The sequence below is a fragment of the Cupressus sempervirens genome, chromosome 5 (assembly GCF_028749045.1).
Source record: "Cupressus sempervirens isolate cs-2001-9-10 chromosome 5, ASM2874904v1, whole genome shotgun sequence".
NCBI lineage: Eukaryota > Viridiplantae > Streptophyta > Pinopsida > Cupressales > Cupressaceae > Cupressus > Cupressus sempervirens.
In genome coordinates, this window is record NC_143122.1 from 624,651,179 (window position 1) to 624,677,833 (window position 26,655).

At 35.7% G+C, this 26,655-nt stretch overlaps 1 protein-coding gene across 7 annotated transcripts in view; it reads left to right on the forward strand.

The window, feature by feature from the left end:
- LOC149557446 (DNA binding / DNA-directed RNA polymerase) overlaps positions 1–25,232 on the forward strand; it is a 161,530-nt gene extending 136,298 nt beyond the window's left edge. For all 7 annotated transcript variants that reach the window (XM_089832097.1, XM_089832098.1, XM_089832100.1 and 4 more), the window contains 3 exons: positions 24,182–24,262; positions 24,436–24,516; positions 24,670–25,232. In XM_089832097.1, coding sequence (XP_089688223.1) covers positions 24,182–24,262; positions 24,436–24,516; positions 24,670–24,747 — 240 coding nt within the window. In that variant the 3' untranslated portion in view covers positions 24,748–25,232. The remainder of the gene's footprint in view (positions 1–24,181; positions 24,263–24,435; positions 24,517–24,669) is intronic.
- The last annotated feature ends 1,423 nt before the right edge of the window (positions 25,233–26,655 follow it).

Genomic DNA, 26,655 nt, shown 5'->3' on the forward strand with positions numbered 1-26,655 from the left:
TTTACATCCCATCTCTTTGTCTCCCCTTCTTTGTATTCTTTAGTCTTGTGCAAGAGGAGACACAAGTTGTAATACACAAATACCAAGTTCTCCGCTCTTTTTGATTGCAAAATATTGTGCTTCATTGAGTGGAAGAAGGAATAGGTGCTCCAATTTCTTTCCAAAGTCAATGAACTAGCAACCTATGAAGACATGACCAAGTAAAAAATTAAAATTAAATTAAAATTATGTATCTCAAATCTTAGAATTTCTAGCAATTTGGGTTCCCGAGATGTGGGAAAAAAGGGTTGTGGAAGTGACATCTCAAGTGACAGATGCTGCCTTATATCCATTAGACACTTGAAAATCTCTATAGGGTGGCAGCCTTCGTGGTAGATCAGTATATTGGGTGCTATAGTATTTGGGCGTCAATGCATAGGCAAGAAAATGTAGAGTGGTCATTTTGTTCTATCATTCTGCAATAGTTGTGGGGTAATTGTTTGAAGAAGGATTTTTGAGGATCTTGCTCTTTTTCATTTACAATTCGCTTGATCTTTTAAGCATTGAGTCTATGCCATTATAGATCTTTCTGATCTCCAAGGCAAGGCCTATCCATGTCAGAGTACCTAAGAATGATCATAATGGGCTCGGTGACCTTAATGCAATACTACACATGTTCCTAACATAAGTCATTCAATATCCTAAGCTTTATCTTGGATGCCCTCTCACTATTGCTTTGCCTCCATATAGCCCAATTTTTGTTGATTACCATATTAGAAAGCACCTCTTTCACTTCCATAAGTCATTTCAAGACAATTACATTTGATGCAAAACGTGTCTCAACAACTTGTAACATAAAATAGAGCAAAACAAAAATACAATTATTAGATACATCAAAAAAGAATACACATTACATAATCAAAAAATCAGAAATTGTAAGATATTATTTTTAATAATTAAATTACTAATTTGAGTTCACTTACCTTTAGCAACTCTAAATGTGAGAACATTTGGAATATCCCTTGAGTCAAGTGGTGGTTTGTGATGTACATCTCAATGTCCTTAGGTTCGGCATGCACCTTCTTGTTCCACTCAATACTCTTCCCAATCTTTTGTAACATAAGATTGAGTGAATGAATTGCACAAGGCGGCCAAAAGATATGATGGTATCTCTCCATAACCAACAAACCAGAACTCTACAATTCTTTGCATTGTTTGTTACAACTTAGAAAATGTTTCTAGCACCCACTTCTTCAATGACAGAGATGAGAATATTAGCACTAAATTGCCCATCTTTTACTTGCCCCTCATAATCCACTACTTTCAAAAACATTGCCCCTTCATGGTACACCATGAAAGCATTGATCAATGTACAATTTCTAGCATCTTTCCACCCGTCTAAAACAATTGTTATCCTTGTCTCAATCCATGAATCCCTTATGGGTGCCAATTACTCTTTAATCAACTTGACCTCTTGATCCAACAAGGTGCTTTGTACTCTCTCAAAATGGGACTTGAATACCTTGCAAGAGCTTCATTAGCACTTGTCAACATCGTCTTGAAATATGGTGAGCGAACAAGATTAAAAGATAACCCATTTGCATATAAGCATCTTTCTACATCATTGTCTGCAATTTCCCTACTTTGATTTTGAAATGCAGTTTCTAGTGGTCCTTTTCTTTTGTGTGTAAGGAGTGTTTCATTCTGAGAATCAAGGGCATCTGAGGTAGTATAGAAGGGGTGATCTTCTATCACAACATCTATAGTGGATTTCATTCCCTTTTTTCTTTTTTAGTTTTATTGCTACTAGCATCAATGGTATTTTTCTTAAGTTCTCTCTTTTTCTTCCTCATGCTTTTGAATATATTTTAATTCTAATTAATTTGGCTTAGCTGCATTTCTTTTTCTAGGACATTTCTTGACTCCTCTTCCATGATACCTACCAAATGGCCCTCGGCATGAAAATATGAACTATTTCTTTATACATCACAACCTTGACATTTCCAATGGAAAGCACCACCTCCTAGAAGAGGATGTACAATATCCACATACTTCCACAAAGGAGAATCAAAATGGGGTTCTATTCTTTGTTGGGTGTTGGTATTGCCTACTGACGACGAGGTAGATCCCATTGAAGTTTCTTTTCCTATTGCAAGAAATTGTATGCATAGTGAGAATGAAATTTTAGGGAAAACAATGGCTTAGATCTTATTGCCAATGAAAGATAAATGAAAAAAATAAAAAGCTTAAACAAAACAAAGAGAAAATGGAACAAGGACTTACCTCTTGCTGTCATTGTATGCTTGCAAAGGTGTAGGAATGAGGGACAAGCACTTCGAGATAGATCACAAACCAATCTTCCAACTCCTTGCACAAACAAACTCGTGTTCAACGACCTACTTACTCTTGCTGAAGACAAAATAACCTACTTGCACACCACAAATGAGTGTTAGAAGCCATCATAAGGCTTTCAAATTCACTTTTTAGGGTTAAGGAACTCAAAAAATTTCATGGGCCCTAATTTGACGCAGTTTGTTAGAAGTTTGACCTGTAGCATGCCAATTCACTTAGGTTCAATGTTGTTTGGGACTAGTTTGAACTAGGGGCAAAAAATGAATTCTGGATGAACTTTGTTTGAACTCTAGTCGAACCAGGTACCAATTTGAACCTTGGCCTGGTTCGGAGGGCATATAGCTGAACTGGTGTAACTAAGGATCTAGATAATGTGCCACTGAATTATTTTGATCAGGATATTGTGCTGGCTTCCTTGAGGAATTGTTTGATTGTACAAATTGTGAGTGGCAAATCCAAACTAGATTGTGGCCCATCAAAGAGGTAGAAAGGGCACTTGTTAGAAGTAGAAAAAAATTGTACTAAAGGCAAGAAAGTTGTTTGGGAGGGCTCTTAGTGTGTTGTGGATGCTCCTCTCTCATTGATAGGAATAAAGCTTACTTATATTGGCCTTTTGGTCAAGTCATTTGTTTCTTGCAGTTATCAATTTATCCTAAGAAGCTAGATTCCTCCCATGCTGCCCAAATTCGGGTCTGGATCTGCGCAAGTTTGGATTCATGTCTGGGTTTGCTATGGGTCCGGGCAAGGTCCTTATTTTGGACTGTGGGTTCAGCCGGGTCCTTGTTGGAGCAAACTCAGGCAAACCCACAACAAACCCACCGTGAACCCCAGAGGACTCGGGGCAGTAGGGTCCAAAATGTGAAATAAAACAACTTTAAAGAGTGTTTTTATATATTTTTCTTTATGTATCTCTAAAAGGAACCTAATAAAAAACATTTTACTCATGTAATCTCTCATGTTGAGGAGGATGATGATATAGCAACATCTGGGACTTGTGTAACCAGTTTGGGTTCCAATGATGAGGATCTAAATATAGTTGCAGCCGGGGATGAAGTCATTGATCCCTCATTTTTTTATGATCCATTTGACCCTTGAAGGGCATTTGATACTATGATCATTGATAAACAACTAAACACTTGTCATCTATCATTATGTTTCAAACTTTATTATTTGTTGAACTAGTCTATGCTTTGCAATTTCATAATTCAATGTGTGATTTTCTTTACAATCATGAAGATAGATTAATGAATGAGTATTTATTTTCTATTGTTGACATTGACATTGATCAATAATCAAGCAACAATTATTCATACTGTGAAATGACTTTGTTTTGCAACTATGCATGTCTCTCTTGTGTATATACACACACACACACACACACACACGAACCCAAATGGGAATTTTTTTTTCCCGAACCCACGAACCTAAACCTTGAACTTGAATTTGTCCCCGAACCCGAATTGGCAACTTAGAGTTTATTAGACCCATCCTAAGGATTGGAGTCTATATTTCTCTTCCTTCTCTCCTTGGTCCTTCCAAGCCTTTTATCCACTAATGGTTACTTCATGTCTCCTTGTTTCTTTCTGCTTGTGCTTGGCAGGTTAGAAGCTTCTTTTATTTGCAATGATTTTACATCAACTTCCTATAGAAAAAATATTATCAGGAATATTTTTGAAGTGACTTTAGATTGGGGACCAAAAATAAAATAATATAAAAGTTAGGTATGTGAAGGGAAAATAAATATTAATATTATCTAAATGTGACTTTTCTAAAAAGTTCGTGTGAATAATATAAAAGGAGCATGGAGTCTTTTGGGCATTCACAACTTTAGCTGTGGAGTAAGATTGATTCCATTGGTGTAAGATTCCTAGCCAATATGGTGGGATTTATTGAATTCACAAATTTTGCGGGAACAAAGAGAGTTTGCGGTTATTGTGTGTACATTTTGAGGAAAAAAAGAATAATTAAAGTTTGTATTGCGGAGTGGTTCTTGGCCGAACACCATATTTATACATAAAAGTGTTGTACCAATCAAAATAATATCCAAGGGGTCAATACTTTATGCCTTACTCTCAAAAGTTCTTTTGAGATCCCCACACAACACCATGGAATGTGTACCAAACTGGTGTGGTAGGTTAGAAGACCACATAGGGCTCATGAAGAACATTAAACGTAGAAAACATTGGAATGAGATTGCATCTACCATACCATTTATTAAAGACAAACAACGGTCAATGTGATGGAAAGGAGGCTTCAATCCTAAAATAATCTTCTGTAGCAATCTTTAAACTCAATTAAAGCTAGTTAAGCACTTTATGAAGGGTCGAAGCTGTTGGAAGTGGGCTAGTGTCCCTCGTTCGATTCATGACATGGTTTGATAGTCTTTGTGTCTTCCATAAGTCTAGTGGTTGTATTGGGCATAGATGGAAAACTCGCCGAGTACTCGGCGAGTTTCCTAGCTCGGTGAGTTTTTCACTAGTTAACTCGCCAATTTAAAAACTCGGTAGTCTAGTTAAAACTCGCTGAGTAATCGGTAAAAACTCAGCAAGTTTTTATTAAAAACTCGCGATTTATTAGTGAAGGTTTTGCCCGTGGCCTGTGACGTGTTAAAGCGGCAGTGAGTGTTTTTTCTCATTCTTTCTTGTATTTGCATTGTTTAGAGCCTTGAGGAGTGAAGAGAAGAAGGTTTGGAGGCATTCTTGGCTGATTGCAAGTGATTCAAGGCAGATTTGAGTGGATTGTAGAGGATTCTAACCGATTTTAGAAGACAAATTTCTTTCCAGGTATGTTCATCTTATCATAGTTTGAAAACTTTTTATAGTTTTATAACAAATGTTCTTTTGTTTTTGTTGTTGTTTGTAAATGTTTTCAAATCATTTAAGATCTTTTTCAATCATTTGAAACCCTAGCTTCTAAGGATATGGTTGAAGTTTGAAGTTTGAATCATTTTGAATCATTTGAAACCCTATAGCTTCTAAGGATATGGTTGAAGTTTGTTGTTTGCTAAGGATATGGTTGAAGTTTGAAGTTTGAATCATTTGAAACCCTAGCTTCTAAGTTCTAACTTTGTTTATTCATTTTTCAATAAATTTATGTGTAGAGCAGCGGTCAAGCATTAAAAAAAATGACAAATCCGCAAGAAGAATGGCCACAAACACCATGCCCTTCTGGATATATAAGCACTTGGCCTAAAAATGCAAGAGATAAGACATGGCGGTTTGCCTATGAAGCTCCAAATGATGTTGGGAAAGTGATATGCATTCCATGTGAGAGAATTATTTCTGGAGGCATAAACCGCCTCAAATACCACCTTGTAGGCATAAAGAAACATGATTCAAATCCTTGTCTCAACTTGTCTCAAGGTAACTGATGAAGAAAAAAGATTCATCAATGCCCTACTTGCAGCTGCTGAAGAGAAAAAATTGAATAGGGGGAGGGCAAAATTAGCTATGAGGGCAGCCATAGCTGAATCTGAAGGAGCTCCTTTTGATATGCAAGAGGAAGAAGAAGCACTTGAGAACATACCAGGATCTCTTCATGGCCCACGGATCCACAAACAAAATTTCTCTTTTACCGGTTCCACTTCTTCTACATCTCCTACTTCTTCATTACCATCCGGATGCCCATCAGTGATAGGGCTTATTTTGTGCCCAGGAACACACCTGGAGCACAGCCATCATTAGAGGGCACTGCATGGTTTAAGGAGGTGCATGAGCAAACTGATATTGCAGCATCTGATTTTTGGTTTTTCAACAATATCTCAATGAATGCCGCTGATAGCCCCTATTGGGTCAATATGGTCAATGCAATAACAATATCAGGCAAAGGGTACAAGCCGCTTAATCGGAAGGATATGAGTGGAAGCTTAGTATTTTACTATTTAAATTTTAGTAATTGTAAATAATTGTGATTCACTTTAGTTTATTGTTATATTTTAAATCTTAATTGTTATAACTTATTTCCTATTTTTTACTAACACTTACACTTTATTTAATATTACACCTAAATTTTGTAGGTTGCTTGACAAAGCGGTTGGTAGGGCAACATTATTGATAGAAGACCAAAAGAAAGAGTGGAAGAAGTATGGCTACACCATTTTATCTGATGGGTGGACAGATGGAAGAAGTAGAACCATTATTAATTTCTTGGTTGCTTGCAAAGATGATGTGGTGTTTTGGAAATCTGTTGATGCCTCCAACAAAGTGAAAAACGCAGCCACATTGGCTTTAATGTTGGAGAATGTTGTCATGGAGGTGGGAATAGAGAATGTGGTCCAAATAATCACGGATAATGCAACAGCATATGTGGCAGCAAGTAAATTTAATTTTTTATATTCGAATCAATATGATTCATAAATGTAATGCTATGGTATTATTTAATTTATATTTGATGTAATTTGTAAATACTAAATATGGAAAGTTTGTTACTGATTATTGATTTTTTGCTAATCTTTTAGGTAGAATCCTCCAAGAGAGGCATCCCACACTTTTTTGGTCACCTTGTGCAGCACATGTCCTTGACCTTCTTTTGGAGGACATAAGAAAACTTGATTGGGTGAGTCCAGTTGTGGAAGATGCTAGGCGAGTCACGAAATATATCTATAATCACCCATGGGTTCTCAGTTTGATGAGAAAAGCCACTAAAGGCAAAGATTTGATGAGACCTGCTATGACAAGATTTGCAACGGTCTTCTTGACGTTGCAAAGTATTATTGAACACATATTGGCTTTGAAGCAAATGTTTGTGTGTGCTGATTGGGTAGCTTCACCTTACTGAAAGAAGCCCGAAGGAGAGGCTATGGCACAAATAGTCTTTGATGATAGCTTTTTTGCAAAGGCTAAGGAGATTGTGGAGGTAACTTCAAAAATCAAAACATTATATTTTTAGTTTATTCAAGTTTCATTATCAATTCATAACTTACTATGTTATTAACTAATTTCTATTTTTCAAATTTCAAATGTAGATGTCTCTGCCCCTGGTTCTAGTCTTGCGCATATGTGATGGGCAGCAATCCCCAATGGGAGGTCTTTATGAGGCCATGGATAGGGCGAAAGAGGTTGTTAGAAGTTACTATCATGGGGACAGTCTCAGATTTGACCCCATTTGGGAAATAGTTGATAGGAGGTGGAACAATATGCTCCACCAACCTATTCATGCAGCAGGCTACTTCCTCAATCCCAAATTCAGGTACTATGAATCATGATAATTGATTGTCCTTGAAGTTGGGATTTCACTAAGACTTTATTTTACTTTACTTTTTAAGGTTGTGTAGTAAGACTTGATATCATTTTCTATTTGTTTTAGGGCTGATGATTCCTATTCAGATCCTAATGGAGAGGTCATGGAAGGTCTCTCTAAATGCATTGAGAGAATGATATCAAGTGAAGAGGAGAGAGACTTTATTGTGATCGAACAACAAATCTATGTGGAATCGAGGGGTCCTTTGTTCTCTTCTATGCTAGCAAAGAGAGCAAGATTTACTCAAGCACCAGGTAAAGCGTCAAACTTTAAAACTTTTGCTAATTGATAAGTTGTGCTTTTGATTATTTTTTTTATTGCTTTATAACTTTTTTTATTTTGTTTTGGAGATGCTTGGTGGGCAAGTTGGGGTGGCAATACCCCCAATTTAAGGAAATTTGATCTCAGAGTCCTATCCCAACCTTGTAGCTCATCCCATTGTGAGCGCAATTGGAGCTTATTTGAGTCCATCCACACAAAGAAAAGAAACAGAATGACTCAAAAACGGGTTAATGACCTTGTTTATGTGCACTATAATCTTAAGTTGCGCATAAAAAAGTCATAGCTCTTAGAACTACCTGGTCCACTTGATCTAGATGAGATAGATCTTTATTCTGATTGGACAGCACAGGAGCCAGGTCCATTGTTTGCACCAAATGAGATCGCTGATTTGGAGAGGCAGGCCATGGAGGGGGAGGTTGACGCTGATTTTTAGTTCACTATGGATGACATTGAGGATGAGGACGAGGATGACGACGAGGATGATTCAGGCGAGGATCAGGCATTACCATTAGGAGGAGATGCATCCTCTTCTAGGATGCCGAGCCAGTCAGTAGGGACGTTGAGTGAGGGGGCACAGCCACAGAGTTCATAGCCACAGAGTCCACAGTCATATAGCTCACGCCCTATTCCAGTGTGGTGCACTTCTTCTTGGACTAGACCCCCTAGCTTTCCTGCTAGTGCAAGTGGAAAGAGGAAGATGTGATTGAGTCATTGACATTGTATTGATGTATTTAGACTTTTAGTATTTACTTCTAGTTTGACAGATTGAAACTATTTACTATTTTGCTTCCTACCATGAGCATTCTGCATGAGAATGCAATTTTGTACACACTATGCGTTTTTCCCGATTAAACTTTTGGGGGGCTTGGCGAGTTTTTTCCTTTGGCGAGTTTTCCAACTATGGTATTGGGCATTGACAAGTCAATCTTTTGGTGCAGCGACAACTCTAGCAGTTAACAAGCGGTATTAAAACTTGATCACATGTTTGAATCCGCAAGCCGTGACAAGTAATGGTAGGAATGGGTTTGTTGGTAGTGGGCCAGCATCCTGCGCTGGATTCTTGACATGGTTTAATAGATTCCTGTGTCTTCTATAAGTCTATTGGTTGTATCAAACATTGACATGTTGATCTTTTCGTGCAACGACAATCCTAGCAGTTAACAAAAGCCCAGTTTATGAAGTTTAAGACCTGTACACATCTATTCAAGGAATATTCTCCCTGGTTGATGTATTTTAGAAGAGAGTTGTATGATTTAGGGAGGCTACAGGGGTGATGTCGAAGTTCTTGAAGTCAATAACAACATTCAAACATTGGGTACAGGTTTGTGAAGAGTAGTGACCACATATGAAATATAAACTATGCCTAGAATCCTTGCCATCTCTTGTTAAGGCAAAGTCACCACTCATAAAGAGAGCTGATTCATCTTAGTGTTCTGCTGTACAAATCCAAAGGCTGCCATATCTTGTAAGGAAGGAGTTGTACATGCATGGGGAAGCTGTCCAGCTTGGATGGATTTTGGAAGTTGCTGTTTGGTCAGTGTCTAAGGTTTGAACTAATCTTTGGTCAATTTCTGATGGAATTATTGAACATTAATCTCAATATATTTATTAAGTGGTATCAATGGTAAGTAGTGTTTCATGTTTTTCAAGATAAGTTCGATATCAAAAACAAAAATTGAGTAAACAATCTATTTTGTGAAAATTGAATGAAGGCAATATCCAATTATATTTGCAATTCAATTGCCTGCAAACTGTTTGAGGAAATGTGAAAATTGCAAATTTTTGGACAACAATTGGTAAGGGAAATTTTAGAGGTAGCAGAGGACCCATCAGGACTAAGATTTTATCATTTTCTATGGCAGTTGAAAATAAATTTCACCAACTCATATAATGGAACTCATTGAAAAAAGAATGTAAGAGGTTACACATTAGAAGTATCTAACTATTCACTCAAACATTGGCCATGAAAATGACTTGGTTTATGTACAAGATCCCTAAAACACCATGAGTCAAATTATTAGGGAAAAAAATACATGTTATCATATTGTATCAAGGGTGCTATGTTCCAAGATAAAGCAACATAGAAAATCTATTAGAGATATCATGTAAGCTTTTGAGATGATAGGTGGGAATGTTAATCAACTATTGAATTCAATGATAACTGGTTGATCATTGGGGAGTAAATTCCAATTCAAATTTCATACTATCCTGCAGGTTATGTATCATACTAATAGTCGAACATTTTGGAATGAAGCAATAGTTTACTAGATAGGGAAAAAATTCACCTCATCGAATAAATACAATTATGATGTTTCTTGTTGATAGAAAAACCTTGACCCAAGCGTAAGGTTTAGTATGCTGTCATATGTAGTCAAGCTTGGTGTGATGCAATAAAAGAGGGAACTGATATATGCAACATGTAAAGACCAATTCATAATAAATTACACGTGCATATTTATACCAATAGCATTATATATTAATATTCTTTGATGTTTTACACGAGTTATTATATTTTCATCATGCTTCATACACACACACACATGTGTCGTTCAAAATATCATTATCAGCTAGTTATTGCCAAGGGCAATAAAAATGTTGGCAAAATATTAGAGATAAATTGGCAACTTATTGGTAAAAAAATTGAGAACTTACAAAATTGCTTAAATTTCATTTCAAATGCATTTATTTTGCAAAATTCAATGAGGAGATGCATCTAATGAGTTAGTAAATGAGTAAACAAAACAAACAAACTGAGTCTAGATATATTTAAATGCAAATAGGGTACAAAATTACATCCTTATGTGGAATGCTGATGGTTGGTAGCCATAGTCTGAAAGTATGAACTTTGAAGCAAACTAATATAGCAAATTGCCTTTGTAAAATAAGTAAATACATGTACAACATCAAAATAGTCTACATCTTCCTCTTCCCTTTCCTATTAGTTCTAGTAAATACTATCAAAGTGGTAGGAAGTTTGGTCCTAGAAGACCGTTGTGGTTGTGCGTCCTCCCTTTTCTCAAATAGTAGTGACTTGACCTCCATTTTGGATGTTGATGGTGTTGATGCTAGCAATGACTCCTCATCCTTCTCATCCTCCTCATCCTTTTGAATGCCATTCAATCCCACTGCGGATCCACCCTCCATAGCTTGCCTCTTCAAGTTGTAGATCTCATCCTCTGTAAACAATGGAGGCTGCTCTTGTGATGTCCAATCACAACAAGGATCTATATCATCCAAATCAAGTGGACCAGCTAGTGTTTCCTCCGCCTTTCTTGCACACATTCGAAGGTTATATTGCACACGGACAAGGTCATTGAGTTATTTCTGTGCGAAGTTGTTTCTCTTCTTCATGTGAATGGCCTCGAACAAGCTCCATTTGCACTTACAACTAGATGTGTCGTTGGTAAAAGAGTTAATGTATGATTAGCATGTCCAAAGGGTAGGTAGCTGGGTAGTTGGTCGGTCACAATGGTTCGTTGTTGCCCTTTGACGCTTCATATTATTATGTACTTGTGCTCAATCATCATCATTGTGAATGAAGAAATAATGCTATTGTTGTGACTTTGAAACATATGAATGTGAACATTTGTTGATACTAGCATAGACGTTGGTGAGTTCTTTGAATAATAGTGTTGTGATGCATTATATATTGCTTTCTATTACTATCTATTTTGTAGTGTTCAACCTTTCTCTTAGCAATAAACATTTGGCGTCGTTGCCTTAAAATGAATGTGGGAATGATAGACTGGTACATGGTGAAGGACGCATAATGAGACAACCCATCAATGAAGGAAGTAGCCACGACAAAAATGATACATTTCAGGAGTTGTTTGAGGGAGAACGAGCATTGACGTTTGACTTCATTTCATTGCTACAAGTGTCCATAAATGTCCATGTGCGAAGAGAGGTTGCAAAAGAACAAGTGCTTGAGAGTGTAGTGTGGCAGTCTAAAGTCGTCTTGTAGATTAGTTGATAGGCAAGCTCCCTTGATTGTTGGCACATACATTCTTGGTGTTGCAAAACCCACATCAGAAAGTCAACCAAGATAACCAACACTAAAAAATCGTACAGAGGTTCGAGGAGAACAGGCAAAGGGAGACAAAGGAAAGTGACGAATGCAGAAGGGGCACAATGTCCAAAGTAACCTATTTGGCTCTAACATATCTGTTTTCGGAAACCACACAACATTGGTGGTAACAAAAGCCACAGTCATGTCTCAAAAACAAAAACTACCAAAATTCACATGCAATAGGAAGGAAGACCCCACATGCCATTGTAGGACATGTGAAATTGTTTGGTTTGCCAATGGGGTGACAAACCAGGAGGAGTTGATGAAGTAATTCCCAGCCACATTGAGGGGAGTACTGTAACAAGCTATTTTCCTAACCATAAATAATAATTATGTTATTATTGAAAATACATTACTTTCAATATTCACAAGCATGAACGATAGTTATAACAACTATTTTACATATTCATATGAAAGAGATTATCGGTTATAATATATTTATTGAATTCTAGTTAATTGTTTTTATCAACAGAATGAAAAGAAGTTTAATTTGATTACTTAATTAATTACTTGAGAACATGATTAAGATTATAGCATTGACAACTAACTAAACATAACTTCAGCTGAAATTTGAAAATAAAATATACAAAAGCAATATACTTGGTAAGGAAAGGAGAGATGAATTCAAACTCTTCTGTGTTGAACAAGTCTTGGCATTAGGTGGAGAGAAGCATTTTTAGAGGCTTAACCTCTGAACCACGGACCCTAAGTATCCCAACACAATCTCAATTGAGAAAGGCTCTCCCTGCACGAGATCAAGCATGGGAACACCTCTATCCTGCCATTGAGAAGCCTGGTGTTAGAATGTCAACTTCAAAGCTAGCTAGGTTGTGAACTCTTTTCATCAACCTATCCATCCTATTGCATGCTATCCTGACCCCTAGAGATCATAGCAGCATGATGAGCCACTAAACCTACCTTGGCCAAGGATTTACATGGACACTATGTGCTTAATCACCCACCGCTCGAATTGACAACAAGACTTATACCCTTTGACCACCATGAGCTGACTCGGTTTAGTATATTTTCTTATATTCATTTATTATTTAGTTTTGTACTGATTTTCCACCTTTTGTCTTGCAAGTTATTTCCCATAATCAATTGTTTTCAGCTTACACCCTTCATCTCAACCTTGTTGGTCATCCTTGACAAATCCCATTTTGGTTGTCCATGATTCTTGATTAACTTTGTTTACTTTTGACAATATTTATTTGCCACGCATGGGCCTTTAACAAATATTGCAAAAAGGTTCAAGACAATTCATAAACAACAATGTCATCTCTCTCTATGACGATGCCTCTTCTTATCTCAGAGGCATATGGCTTATACCCTTGTATAAGAATGCACATATTTGGTTTTCTTTCTCAATTACTTATGTTTTGAAATGAAAACATGAAAATAAATGGTAGTTATTTGAAACCGATCACATATAAGCACCCCTACTAAATAGGTGTGACATATATAATGAATTCATTCAAATCATCTATCCTAGTTCGTCTGACTCTGTCTATAATATTATCAAACAAACATTCTTGCTACTAGCTTGAAACTGAGAGTCTTCATTCTTAATGAATGAGAAAAAGGAAGGTCAGATTGATGCACGACTGGCTGTATTAATAGAGGTAGGGCGCCCTCGTCTGCTGGTATAAGCTTGTGACTTGGCCTAGCACAAATCCTTGTGCAATCCAATCTCTTGTTATAGCTTAGATAGCTGATTATGGACAGGGTATAATAATGCTTGCACTAGCTTGAAGTTGGTAAGGGAATAGATCACAGAGAGAGAATATAGAGAGCTGAAAAATATGGCTGTTGCCAAAGAATTGAGTGGCAGGTATTGAAGCTTATTGCAAAGTATAGAAAAATGGCTCTCATTCCTCATGCATACCTGGGTTACAAGTTATAATTCTCCGGGAAGGAGTTATGAACAAGATAATTGAAAGGTGGTGAAACATAAGTTACATTCTTTATTTGAATATCCAAAAAGCCACAAATAAAGGGCCAATAATATCAAAATGATGATGGAAGAAATAATATTAAAGGACTGATGGAGATAATATAAAAACATTGACAAAAGATGGAAGTAATAATAATTTTACTCATTGATAAGTAGGAGATAATTTCCACAGCAAGTCAAATTGTGATATTGCTATCAGGATTTAACTGTGTGATTTTGAGTCAAACTCATTGACCCATGTTTCATGAATAGTGATTCAACATGAATCCATCTCTCATGAGAATAAATGGAACACTTAGCACTCATTGGATCTAGGTGATGCTCACAGGGGTGAAGCACCGGGACTTCCCGAGAGTTTGCTTTGGGTTTAACCATGAGGAAACTCCGTAGTTAAGCGCACTTAGGCTGGAGTAGTATTGGGATGGGTGACCTCCCGGGAAGTCCCGGTGCTTCACCCCTGTGAGCATCACCTAGATCCAATGAGTGCTAAGTGTTCCATTTATTCTCATGAGAGATGGATTCATGCTGAATCACTACTCATGAAACATGACTCAAAATCACACAGTTAAATCTTGATAGCAATATCACAATTTGACTTGCTATGGAAATTATCTCCTACTTATCAATTGATGAGCTCAAGGGGCTTTCTAATGAATGGTTCATAAGGCACAACACTTGGTGAAGGTTTTGCAAATGGGGTTGCAAGCTTTGGGTTTAACCATGGAGGAAACTCTGTAGTTAAGTGCACTTAGGTTGGAGTAGTACTAGGATGGGTGACCTCTGGGGAAGTCTCGGTGCTTCACCCCTGTGAGCATCACTTAGATCCAATGAGTGCTAAGTGTTCCATTTATTCTCATGAGAGATGGATTCATGTTGAATCACTACTCATGAAACATGGGTCATTGAGTTTGACTCAAAATCACACAGTTAAATCCTGATAGCAATATCATAATTTTACTCATGTCTTATTAGTCCCTGCCTTATAGATAAGGCAGGGAACTAATGTTCACGGATTCCCATGCTCATTTATTTTTGAAACCTAAAAATTGTACAACTTTAAAGCTTGAGGACTGTTTATTTAAAAAATAATTTCGATCCACAAATTCTATTTTTTCGATCAGACAGTGGGAATTTTGTTGAGGTTAAATGCATTTAAAAAAATTAAATTAGAAGAGAAAAATGGAATGGAGGACAACTGTGCAGTGGACATAAATGCATTTATGACAACGACTATACAAGGATTTACTCTTCGTTTAGTTGGTGGATGTGATGGATTAATTTCTCTGTCAAATTGCACCAGCAAATGCCCAAAATCAAATTTGCTAGAAGGCGGTGATAAAATCATATGCTACACTCTTGTACAATAGGTATTTTACATGTCCAAATCATCCTGCAACATCGTTTTTTCATTTTCATTCTCTATTTTCAATATTTTCCATTTTCTCTAGATGCTGCATATAATGTGGAAAAACATTCAAACATCCAATGGTTGAATGACAACTGTACTTTTTAAAGGGTTTAAATGAGTTTAATTTTTAGTAATTAAATATATATCTATATATTTGTTAAAGATAAATTAAGAATATTGAATAGAGTGATTTTTTAAAAAATTGATTGTATATAGATTAAAAATATATTTAATTAAGTATAATCTATCATTCCATTTTTATTATGCTGGATTATTTATTTTGATTTAAAATATTGATTGCAATTTCGAATTTCTATTGAAAAATATTTGTGAATAAATCTAAAAATATTCTAATATAATATATAAGATACCAAAATATCTATATTAAAAATAATATAATAGTCTATCTTTGAAATGTTTGTCTATAATGCATGCCTCAAAGAATATAGATTATTTATTGTTATAATGTATCAACAATTAATATATCATTTAGGATAGAATATCATGTCCACAACATGCTCATATAAAAGAAGAGGATATTTGATTATTGTCAAGTTCACTTTATTTTAGAACAAAATGATATATTGCTAATAAAGAAAGAGATAATTTAAGAAACTAATTAAATTAACTCATAGTTAAGGCAAGAAATTATGAAGAGCTATGGAAACTAAACTAGTTTTCCAGCACTAGCTATGCAAATAATTTCTTCTATTTTCAACCTTGCTGGTCAATCCTCACAGAAGGCATGGACTCCAGCTCAAACAGAGCTCTTGTTTATAATGACAACATTATGTATCTATGTATATTTGTATATGTATGTACACATATACATACACATATGTAGTGTTCTAAATATATGTATTTTTGTGTATATGTCATGTTTTAATTAATGTATTCATTCATGTACATCATATTTGAATATACGTTTATGTACGTATATATGTATGTATAAGTGCATGTTTATTCATTATACTAGAACATGTTTGCCAATCCATTTCGTAAAGGTAACAATTGTTCTTCGTTCAACTCATGCTCAAATGGATACTTTTATTATTTTTATAAATGTGTTGACCCGGTTAGCTCATGGTGATCACTTGGTATACTCTTGCTTGCCTAGTCTGTTTTCCCTTAGCCATGGTGGTTTATGACTCATACCTATTTGCTCAATGGTAGGTTAGTTCCCTCATGCTCATTTCCCTCTTAGACAATGCTTTCTCGCCCACGTCGCGTTCCTGCACAAAATAAATTTACCATGGTAATAACATATTTCCAAATCATTCAATCAAAATCAAATAATCGTTTAGCTAAACCATTTTCCATTCATATAACGTCATGACGATAACCAATATTTACACTTCAATTTCACATGAAATCATAATGAATAACTAATTTAACCATTCGACTCAACTTTGCATGAAGTCTGAAAGGCTATATAGAATATTTTGAAATTAAGCAAAATAGGGGATGTAACAAGTAGCCATAGATTAGTGCTCAGATGTGGATAAAACAAAAGTCACCTTGTGGACAGATTTGAAGACGTTTTAAACGTAGTTTTGACTGCTGTAAGATGATAATGAATTTGTAGCAAAAACTTATATTACCAAAGAGGCAAAGGATAAGACCATTTGAGCGAGCAGTCGAAGGTTGAAAGAATTGTTGGGTGAAATGGATAGCCAACTAGGGGATAGCCTAAAGAAATGGTGGTTTGTTAAGGGATTGAGACCCTCAATGAAGAAGAAAATGAAAATTGTGCCTCCGCCGTCATACGTCGATACGCACAATAGAGCAATGACTTGAAAAGCAAGAGAGAGGTGGATAAAATAAAGCATGGGTCATCATCCGACAATGACGATTCCTCTGCATAGAGAAGTGACAAGAAATCAAGAAAGTACAAGCACTCCAAAAGGACATGCTAAGAATTGTGGGAATTTAAGTCCATGAAGGTCACTATAAGGACTCATGATATAGCTTTTGGTCTAAAAGTTTTTTGGTACGATTTGTCCTTTTTTGATGATGTGGTTGTGGGCTCAAAGGGGTCCATCCTCTACCTAGATTGTATTCATTTTGTCGTGTGTTACTCCTCTTTATTAGTTCTCTATTCATTATACATGTCGATAAGGATTTAACATTGACCTATTTCCATACAACATCATGTACTTCATTGTTGGTTATCTTGTTCTTTTGAGCAATTTTATTACCTACTCAAGTACTCAATAGATGCCTCTCCATGATCTAGGGTATGATGAGTTATGCCTTCATGAGATGGATCTTGAAGATTTCAGTTTCCAAAGACCATTCATTGATGGTAGTATTGCACTCATGACCTATGGGGGACACCTTTACATTTTCAAAGGGTCCCCTCTCTTACTTGATCTACTAGGTTTGTTACTTTCCTTGGAGGTGTTCAATCATAGTGGACTGTGTTATCGCTAGTAGATCCCTCAATTCTTTGCATCTTTGATTACCTTATTTTCCCACAATTTCCACTAATTGATCATGCTACCTTGACATCACCCTTGTTGATTTTCACTATTTTCACCAACCTCTTCTAACTCACATACTTGTTACTAGACACACCATTATCTTCTGTACAAATGATTCTTATTGACTATGATGCTTGCCAATCCTTTAATTTGTTTTAATTCTACTCCTTGCCTCTTCCCATCACCAAGTTCTTGTTTTAGTTCATGTCGGGCCCTTTGGGATGCCACTTTGTACGCTTCACAAAGTACATTACTCCAGCTCACACTTTTCACACTATATATTTCTCACATTTCCCTCGTAGATCATGCCCTTTGAACTAGTGGTACAATTATGAATATAAATCCCTTCATTAGAGACTTTGGTTTTTCACTTGCCCAAGATCGGCCTTCTATTGGGAGAGTATCCTTGTTTGCTTCAAAGCAAAACGTAAGAGTTTCTTGCATCAAGAAAACTTCCCTCTATGCTAATCTCCACCATTCATGTAAAGACCTTTTAGCACACTTATCTAGTAAAAAAATATTGTCGTAGAGAAATTCTTATGCTAGTTCTCTCTATGATGTACCAATTCAACCTATTTTCATTGTCTCTTCTACATATCTTGTATTGTTTTCTCCACTTGTGCCATCAAGAGGGTTATTTTCAAGTTGTGTACTACCAAAGAAATATATATTTGAAGTCATCCAAAATAAAATCCTCAAATATGGTGTGGAATCCTCTTCCCTTTAGAAAAGCTTTTTAGTGAGTTCTTTGGTTTAGGTTTTCCTTATTCCTAGTCCCAATAGATATTTTGTTCTACTCATAAATCCAAATATGTCTACAACCTTGACAACTATAGAGTTATTATGATTGGGCATACATTCGATAAATTTTATGTCATGGTGATAGACATGTGACTTTAGGGCACTTTGATATGGCTAATTGCAAACTAGGTCAAGCTGGCTTCAAGAGAGTTTACAAGGCTATTGTTCACATCTTTATACTCTAGGTTATTATGAGGAGGTGTGCCAGCAATCTTCCAAAGTCCTTGCTTTTTCATAGAACTCATGAAGGCCTTTGACTTGGTTGCATGACACCTACTTTTCTAGAAACTAATTAGTGTTGGTATTCCAAATTCTCTCATGCTTGTAGACTATGAGATATTTGCGTGTTTCTCACTATCTATTTGATTTTGTGAAGATGTATCAAATAGTGATGTACTCTCTTACTAACCCTCTCTAGCATTTACATTGATGATTTCAAGGAATTTCTTTGGAAACATATTGACTTTGATTATGGATGTCTTTCATATGGGTGCTTTGTTGATATTCTCCCTTCCCATTCTATTAAGGGCCCACAATGATAACTTGATACTCTTGTTTATTTCTACAAGCTTAAATTATGTTCTATTCAACCTTAGTAAAACTATTTTCATGCTTTTAAAAATCTCCAAATGCTTTCTTTCTAGATTGTAGTTCTTCTACAAGGGGTTGGCTTTGGAGATTACATCAACATATACCCACTTTGGGTTTCCACTTTTTAGTCTATGTTTGTAGATCGACCTTTTTGATACAATCATGGAACCTATAATTTTGTATGGGCCCAGTCTTTGGAGACCTAGTTTGTGGGCTTTTGATTGGGCTTGTATTGTAAGGGTCCAAGATTTCATATTAATGCATGATCCATCACAAATGGATTGTTCTCTATTGCACTGTCCAACACAACTTTATCCCTCGAGACTATCTCTACGCAACAATTGGCTCTTTGTTCTTTAGAGAATTGCATCTATATGCCGCACTACATGCTAACATTGTTGTTATTTTGAGACAAGCTTTCTCCTTTTGTGTATTAGTATCTTGATTGTAAACTAAGTTTTTTTCATATACTCCTTCAGTGCTCCTAATTGACTACTTTCCTTGAAGGTGGCCATCATTAAAGTTGCTAGAGTGAATGTCTCTAGACAATACATCTAGGCCACCTAGACCTCTCTTTAAGCCACTCAATCCCGAGCTTTCTTTTAACTCATATCATATCCTAAAAGTGGTGGATGATATCATTCTTCATTCTCATTATCTCGAAGGCCATTGGTCGTATGGTTTGAATTTTCCTTTTGACCAATTGAGGTGTCCTCTAACCAGCAATAAATTGAATATCATATTCTTTGTTAGGATTAGATTTGTTGCCATTGCTCCCTCCGCAAGGTACAGATTGAGGATACTTCATTTTTAGATCTCCCCTTTAGTTATCATTAATGGCGGATATATCACTACCTCTATAAAGTTCCAAGCAGAACTCTATCCACTTTATTTAGATATTGAAACTAGGAGTGCTTTGCTCTTTACTTTGAGAGGGTGTCACTCACTGACATAGGTTTTTGCAATGAGTCGTTATAGGCACAAATTCACCCATGCCAATCACCTCTCACTACTGGTTTATTCAAATAGTGGCACTTATTGCCCTGTAGATACTATTTGAAACATGGAAGTAAATAGACCCATGGGATGACATTTCTCCCAGCATACCAGTACTTATTCTATTTCACACATGGAAGTAAATAGACTTTGGAGATCATATTTCTCCCAGCATACCAATACTACTTAGATGCCTCTACTTATTGCCCCTCAACATGGATTTTAATCCTTCTTCTTGTCATTGTGGTCTCACTCCCCAATGAGATGGATCTATTCTGTTGAAATTGTCTGTAAAAACATAATGATTTTTTTCTCCACTATGGGGATTACACTAGCATTGATTGTTAGGAAAGATTCTAGGGGAAGTGCTTTACTTTTTCCTTACAGCACTGTGCCTTCCCTTTTGACCTTCAACAGTCGCTAATGAGCATTTCTAGATTGTTTATTTAAACATTTGTCCTTCTAATATGGGGTTTTAAGCAGAAGGCTATTCTAGAATCTTAAAGCTCAACAAATCTCTCTGGTCAATGAAGGATTCAATTTAAACTGTATTCTAGGCCACAAATAACTAATAATTTAGCTAAGATAAACAAACATTTTTTGCATCAAATTAAAGAGGCTTGACCAAATTTTCAGTGAATGAATTTTTTCTCTTCATTTTATTGAGTTTAATAAAGGCTTAATTTGATTGATTTTTCTATAATGACTATCTTAGCTGCCACAAACTCCTAAAAACATCTTTAAGCATATTATGTGATAACATATTGAAGTGATTAAAGTCTTCAAGCTCTCTTCAGTTGATCTTCATCTGCAGTATAGAAGGCTGGTGTCTTTTGGATTTTCCTGTTTGGCAGTCTGAAATAAGAAAACAAGAGAAATGGGGGAGAAAATCACTTGTGGCCCATCATCTGTTTCTTTTTTCTTTTCTAGAGAGGGCTTCCATAGAAGCTGATTTTGTCTTCATGGGATCAGATAAGGGAGGTCACACACGCTAAAATAGGGCCTTGGTGACCAAGAAATTTCATAGGGGTGCAACTTATGATACTACTTTTGACCCTCACCTTAGCTGGAGTATGAACCTAAATGCATACTCATGGTAAAGTAGAAGAAAGAAAGAGTAAGACATGGGCAAGATTGTGAAGAGATAAGACATCACTAAGTTCAAGAGACCAAGCCCCCAAATCCTAGGATCTTTACTCATACAACCACATGCAAGGGCACGCGAAACAAAGGAAGACAGAAAACACAGAAAGACCCAATTCAACTAGTTGAAGAAATCTTGATAAACAAAACAAATTTCTCAACCGCTAATATCATTCTCAGAATGCTATTCCAAGAGCAGAAGTGTTCACATTGAAAGAGCAAGAGCATACATCAGAAGTAAGACGAGATTGTGTTCTCAGACACACACTTTCATAACTTCACAAGTTTACAGACAGGTGTATGTCTTCATCATCTTCTGATTCCTGGCATCTACAATAGATTGATCGGTTGCCTGCAAGTGTGCTTTATCTTCTCTACCTTTTGATCTGCATGAATGATCTCTGGAAAATATTTTCTCCTATTTGCTATCCTAAATTTGTGATTACCATTCAAGTATTTTTAGAAACATTTGCCTGCAAAATTTTGTGGTAAGAGGTGCTGTGTACTTTGAATCCTATTATAGTGCCTGGAATACCCGGTGTAATATGTGTATTTGGACATCTCCACCAAAATGGTTTGAATGTTTAGCATCCTACAGTTTTTCTGACTTGGATTAAAATTGACTTCTTTCAGTAAGATTTTAGATTTACGAACTTGAGCTGCACAAAACTAATGATTTACAGGCTAGAAAAACAAAAACTGCCTTTTTTAATGGTCTTTCCAAAATTTGATCTTATAAAATATTTGAACTTGACAATTATTGTTCCTAATTTTCTAATAACTCAAAAGTTTCATCATTCACTTGAATTTGGCACCCATCTCAAATAACTTCATCTTGCCATAGTACCCTGGCCTTTAAAAGCATTCCTTTGATCCTTTGAGTGGCCTTATCCTTGGATCCTTACTCTTCCACTGTCTTTCCGCCTTGATTCCTAGTTAATTTTTCACTTTCCCACAGGAACATGGTATTGGTTTTGTCTAATACCAAGTCGAGGATTTAGTACCAAGCAGCAAAAAATCAAAAAAACATACATATGAATTATAGGCATAGGGTTTTTAAAGCAAATGTCTGTCACTGCAGTTTGTACAATGCCCAAGCGGTGAGGATTAGTGACATTTAAATGTTACTTGACCTTGTTAACGTGCAGGTATCATAATTTCATATTTTTGTTTGTCACTTTTTATTAAACATTGATCAATGCAATCCTAAGTTTGTCAATATGTTTTCCTTGGAGATTGAGCCAAATTGATTTTGTCATCTCTGTATCATATATGGTTCGAAGTATATCTTATATTGTGAGCTAAGAATTTAATATCTGAAATATGTTAATTGTATCCTGTTTGTGGTGACCTCATTTAGGATTTTTTTTTTTCCCAAATATGTTGTTTCTTGCATGTAACTTCACTCATAAATTTGAAAAGCTTCTTATGTTTATAATAATGGAGATATGTTAAACATGTTTTAGATTTAGTTGCTTCTCCATTGGCATGTGTTTTTAATATTAAAAGCAGTTAAAACTAGGGTGCTGTCCCGTTACACAGTCCATCAGAAGATTATCAGCAGAATAACAACTGTCAACAAATTATTAGCAAAATGACAGCAACTTAAACTTTCCTCTGTAAAAAACCATAGAAATTCTAACCATATTAAGACAGTAAGCATCTAACCTACAGAGTTAATAGGAGTTTTAATAAAAACCATATAATGCCACACAGGGCTATGGTTACCAGAGTCTGGAATAAACCAACCGAAAGTAAAAACAACTTTGTTTAAAATTATGTTGTTGGTTTGGGTTCAAGTTCAATGATATTTCCTTACTCAGGTTTGATCTTTTTTTGGATATCATACAAAATACTAGGGGCTTAGTAATTAGAAAAGCAAGACATATTAGGCATGAATCAAGATTGACCTAAAATTGTTTTAGGCTTAGTTGCTGATTCGTGAAACGAATCTGATTCGGGTACGTGAATCGGATCTGTGGATTCGGGGTTTTTTTCCCCAATAATGGTTCGTGTATATATATAAGGATTATATATACTAAAAAATAAGAGAAATATACAAAATTCTAAAACTATGAGAGAGCAAAATGAGAGAGCAAATGAACTTGCATAATGAATTGAAGGGCCGTTTTTAGGGTTTAGAAAAAAAAAATAAAAAAATAATGTTGGCCCCACCTTTTTATGTTTTTTTGCTTCCTTGGCCATGGATTCATGCTGGATTCTCATGCATCCGTCAAGATCTGCGGCCCGCGGAACCACAGGCAGGATCAAGAATCCCACCCAGATCCTCATGGATCCACACGCGGATCGGGATCCGGATCAGACTTGAATCCGGATCCAGCCTTTGACTTGCGAATCTGGTAACTAAGGTTTTAGGGAGAATTAATATCAAAAGTAGGGAATTGAAAGAAGTTGTCAAGAATTACTCTCCTACCCTGGGAATTGAAAGAGGATAACTGTGAAGTGCTGACCTTCTACCCTAAGGCAGTTGCAGTTCAGAAATATTCTATAAATATCAAAAATAAAATAAAAATTCATAATTTGCACAAAAGATACATAATTAACTAATGTTACAACTACTAATTGGTAATTTAATGTCAAATGCTAAAGATAAAGAAAATTGATTTATTTATGTTCAAAATACAGCAATATTTGATGGTCAAAGTTCAAACACATGGTTGGCAGACTCTGATTGGGTAAGAACTCGGTAAACCCAAACTTTGTGACAAGAGGGCTACTGTGATCAATGAGGATAATTAGAATTTATTAACTTAGGATTATATAGACTGAGCTCGTCTTGGATAAATTAATATACAGATGTAAACCTGCTATTTTGTAAGTTCTAATTCCACTGACTATTATCATGTTGGTCAACATTAAAACAGATATTGGATATGCTGGTGCTAGATGGCAGCGTGGAAAAAGTCAGAAGCACTGGAACTGGGGACTTTATTGCCATTCCTGTGGTAAGGCAGCTCTCATAGGTTGCAATTCTGTCTTCCTAGTTTGACTTCAGGTCCGCTTGTGATTTTGAATAGAATTACTAACTAATCTTTTTAATTCGTCGTTTATGTATTTAGAGTAATATTTGGTTGCAATCTTTTTTTTATTTTTTTTGTAATTTTTTTTTTGTTTGCAGAATGAGTTTTGTTTTAGGGTTTCTCAAACTCGAATTCAAGAGTCATCGGCATTCACAGATATTCCTTGTGGAGTTTGTCCTGTATGTTCTTACCTTCTCTGTCAACTGCATTCTGCAATATAAGACTCCCGTCTTTAGAATATAGATGTGTATAATATACAAACTTACAAGGTAATTATTTTTGTACTTATGTCTATAATATAGAAATCTAATATGTTTCAATTTGTACTCTAGGTTATACATGAGTGCACAGATGATGGTTTGATTTCCCCCAAAACTTGTGTCTACTATAAAAAGTGGTTGGCATTTTAGGAGAATTCATCCAGTGAGCAATCTAAAAAATCGGAGTTACAGTTGGCAATTGCTTTAGTAGCTCCCACTTTCCTAATCCAGGTAAAGGACTACACAAATTGTTAAATTGTGGTCAAAGGAAAAATGACACATCTTGATGTTCCCGTCTTTCGGTGTTCGTTATAGATGGTCTGGGACACTTCCAGAATCATGGGAACTTTTTTCAATCCTCTTTCTTCACCAGTTAGAATAGGTAGTAAATTATAACGGCTCTTGGAAATTATCCTCGCTGATGGAGTATAGCACAAACCATGTAACGTGTATCTGACCGCTTAACTATCACCAATTGATTTATCTAATTTTAATTGAGGTTTGATTTTTAACAGACGGTGCCTATTGGATTCTGGAGGGTCCAGCGTCTTGATATTTGTCATAGTTGTAATTTCTTCGTACCAATTTGTGCAGGGAAATATTTTGTATGATTAATGCGGAAAATCATTGTTGCATATGTCAGTGAAGGAAGATACCATATCATCTTTGTCTCATTCAACAGTTCAGTATTTCATTTATCGTGATGCGTCAAATAAGATGCTCAAGTTCACTGCAACATCCATTAGCATTGTTATGCTTTCCAAGATTATAACGTGAAATCTTTGGTTCTCTGAAACATTTGAGCTTGCAGATTGGTCTTCATATGACCTATAAAGACTGCACCTTTAAAACAGGAGTCACGTCGGCAATCTCCATAAAAAGAGGAAAAGTCAACAGTAGTCAAAGTCAAGGTCAATATACATTGACTAATCAACATTTATAATGTTCAATTTAATTGAAATAAATACATAAATATAAGAAGATAAACCAACATTTTCAAAACTTGAAATAGGACAGTTTTATCAAGTTAAAAATATTTACTCTCTGATATACCAAAGAGAATGTTAGTCAGTCAGAAGAATGCTAAAATGTGCTAAACATGATGACCTTTCTAATAGAAGCTCTATAACTTGCTCAAGATACACAAAGGGCAAGAATGTTGTATGAGTGTTTTTCCACCCTACCACTAAATTATTAAGCTTCCCCAAAATCTTTTCTGACATGAAATGCCCGATCAAACATTTTAGAAGTCTAAATAAGAAAAACAAAGGAAAATAATGGAATTTGTGCACCACAAAATGTCTCTTTCAAATGAGATCAATTCATATAATTGAACATATCTAAATTAGTAAGTGTCACAAGAAATCATAATATATTCCATCTAATATGACATTTAATGTACTTAAGATGCATGGTAATCAACAAAAACAATATTTGCTTATGAACCACTATTTCAGCATGGAAAAAGAGTGCATGCACTATTTAAACATTTACTTCATTTTGACATATATCTTAACTTACAATCCAACTTAATGTACAAGTACCCCACTAACAACAACAGCCAACAATTTAATCCTTCATGTTGAGTCTATAGCTTGATAGGCTTTAAGCACAATGTTGTAACTTTATAAGTAGTCTTAACTTACAATCCAACTTAATGTACAAGTACCCCACTAACAACAACAACAACAACAACCAACAATTTAATCCTTCATGTTGAGTCTATAGCTTGATAGGGTTTAAGCACAATGTTGTAACTTTATAAGTAGTTGTAACAACTAGTCAACTACAAGCAAGGTAAGGAAATCAATCACAACTCAACATGCAATCAATCTTACACTCATGGTATACGAAATAGTTAAAGAAATTCACTCCCTTGCACCCTTACCCACATATCATAAAGTTGCATATAAGAAGAATGCTCAGCAATCAAAGATCATGCTTCAATCAAACAATCTAAAAAAGCTTATATTGATTTTTATTTATGCTCAACATCTTAATCGTAGATAAATTCACAATTATAATTTTTGCAGGTAATGACTGAAAAGAAAGATCTTA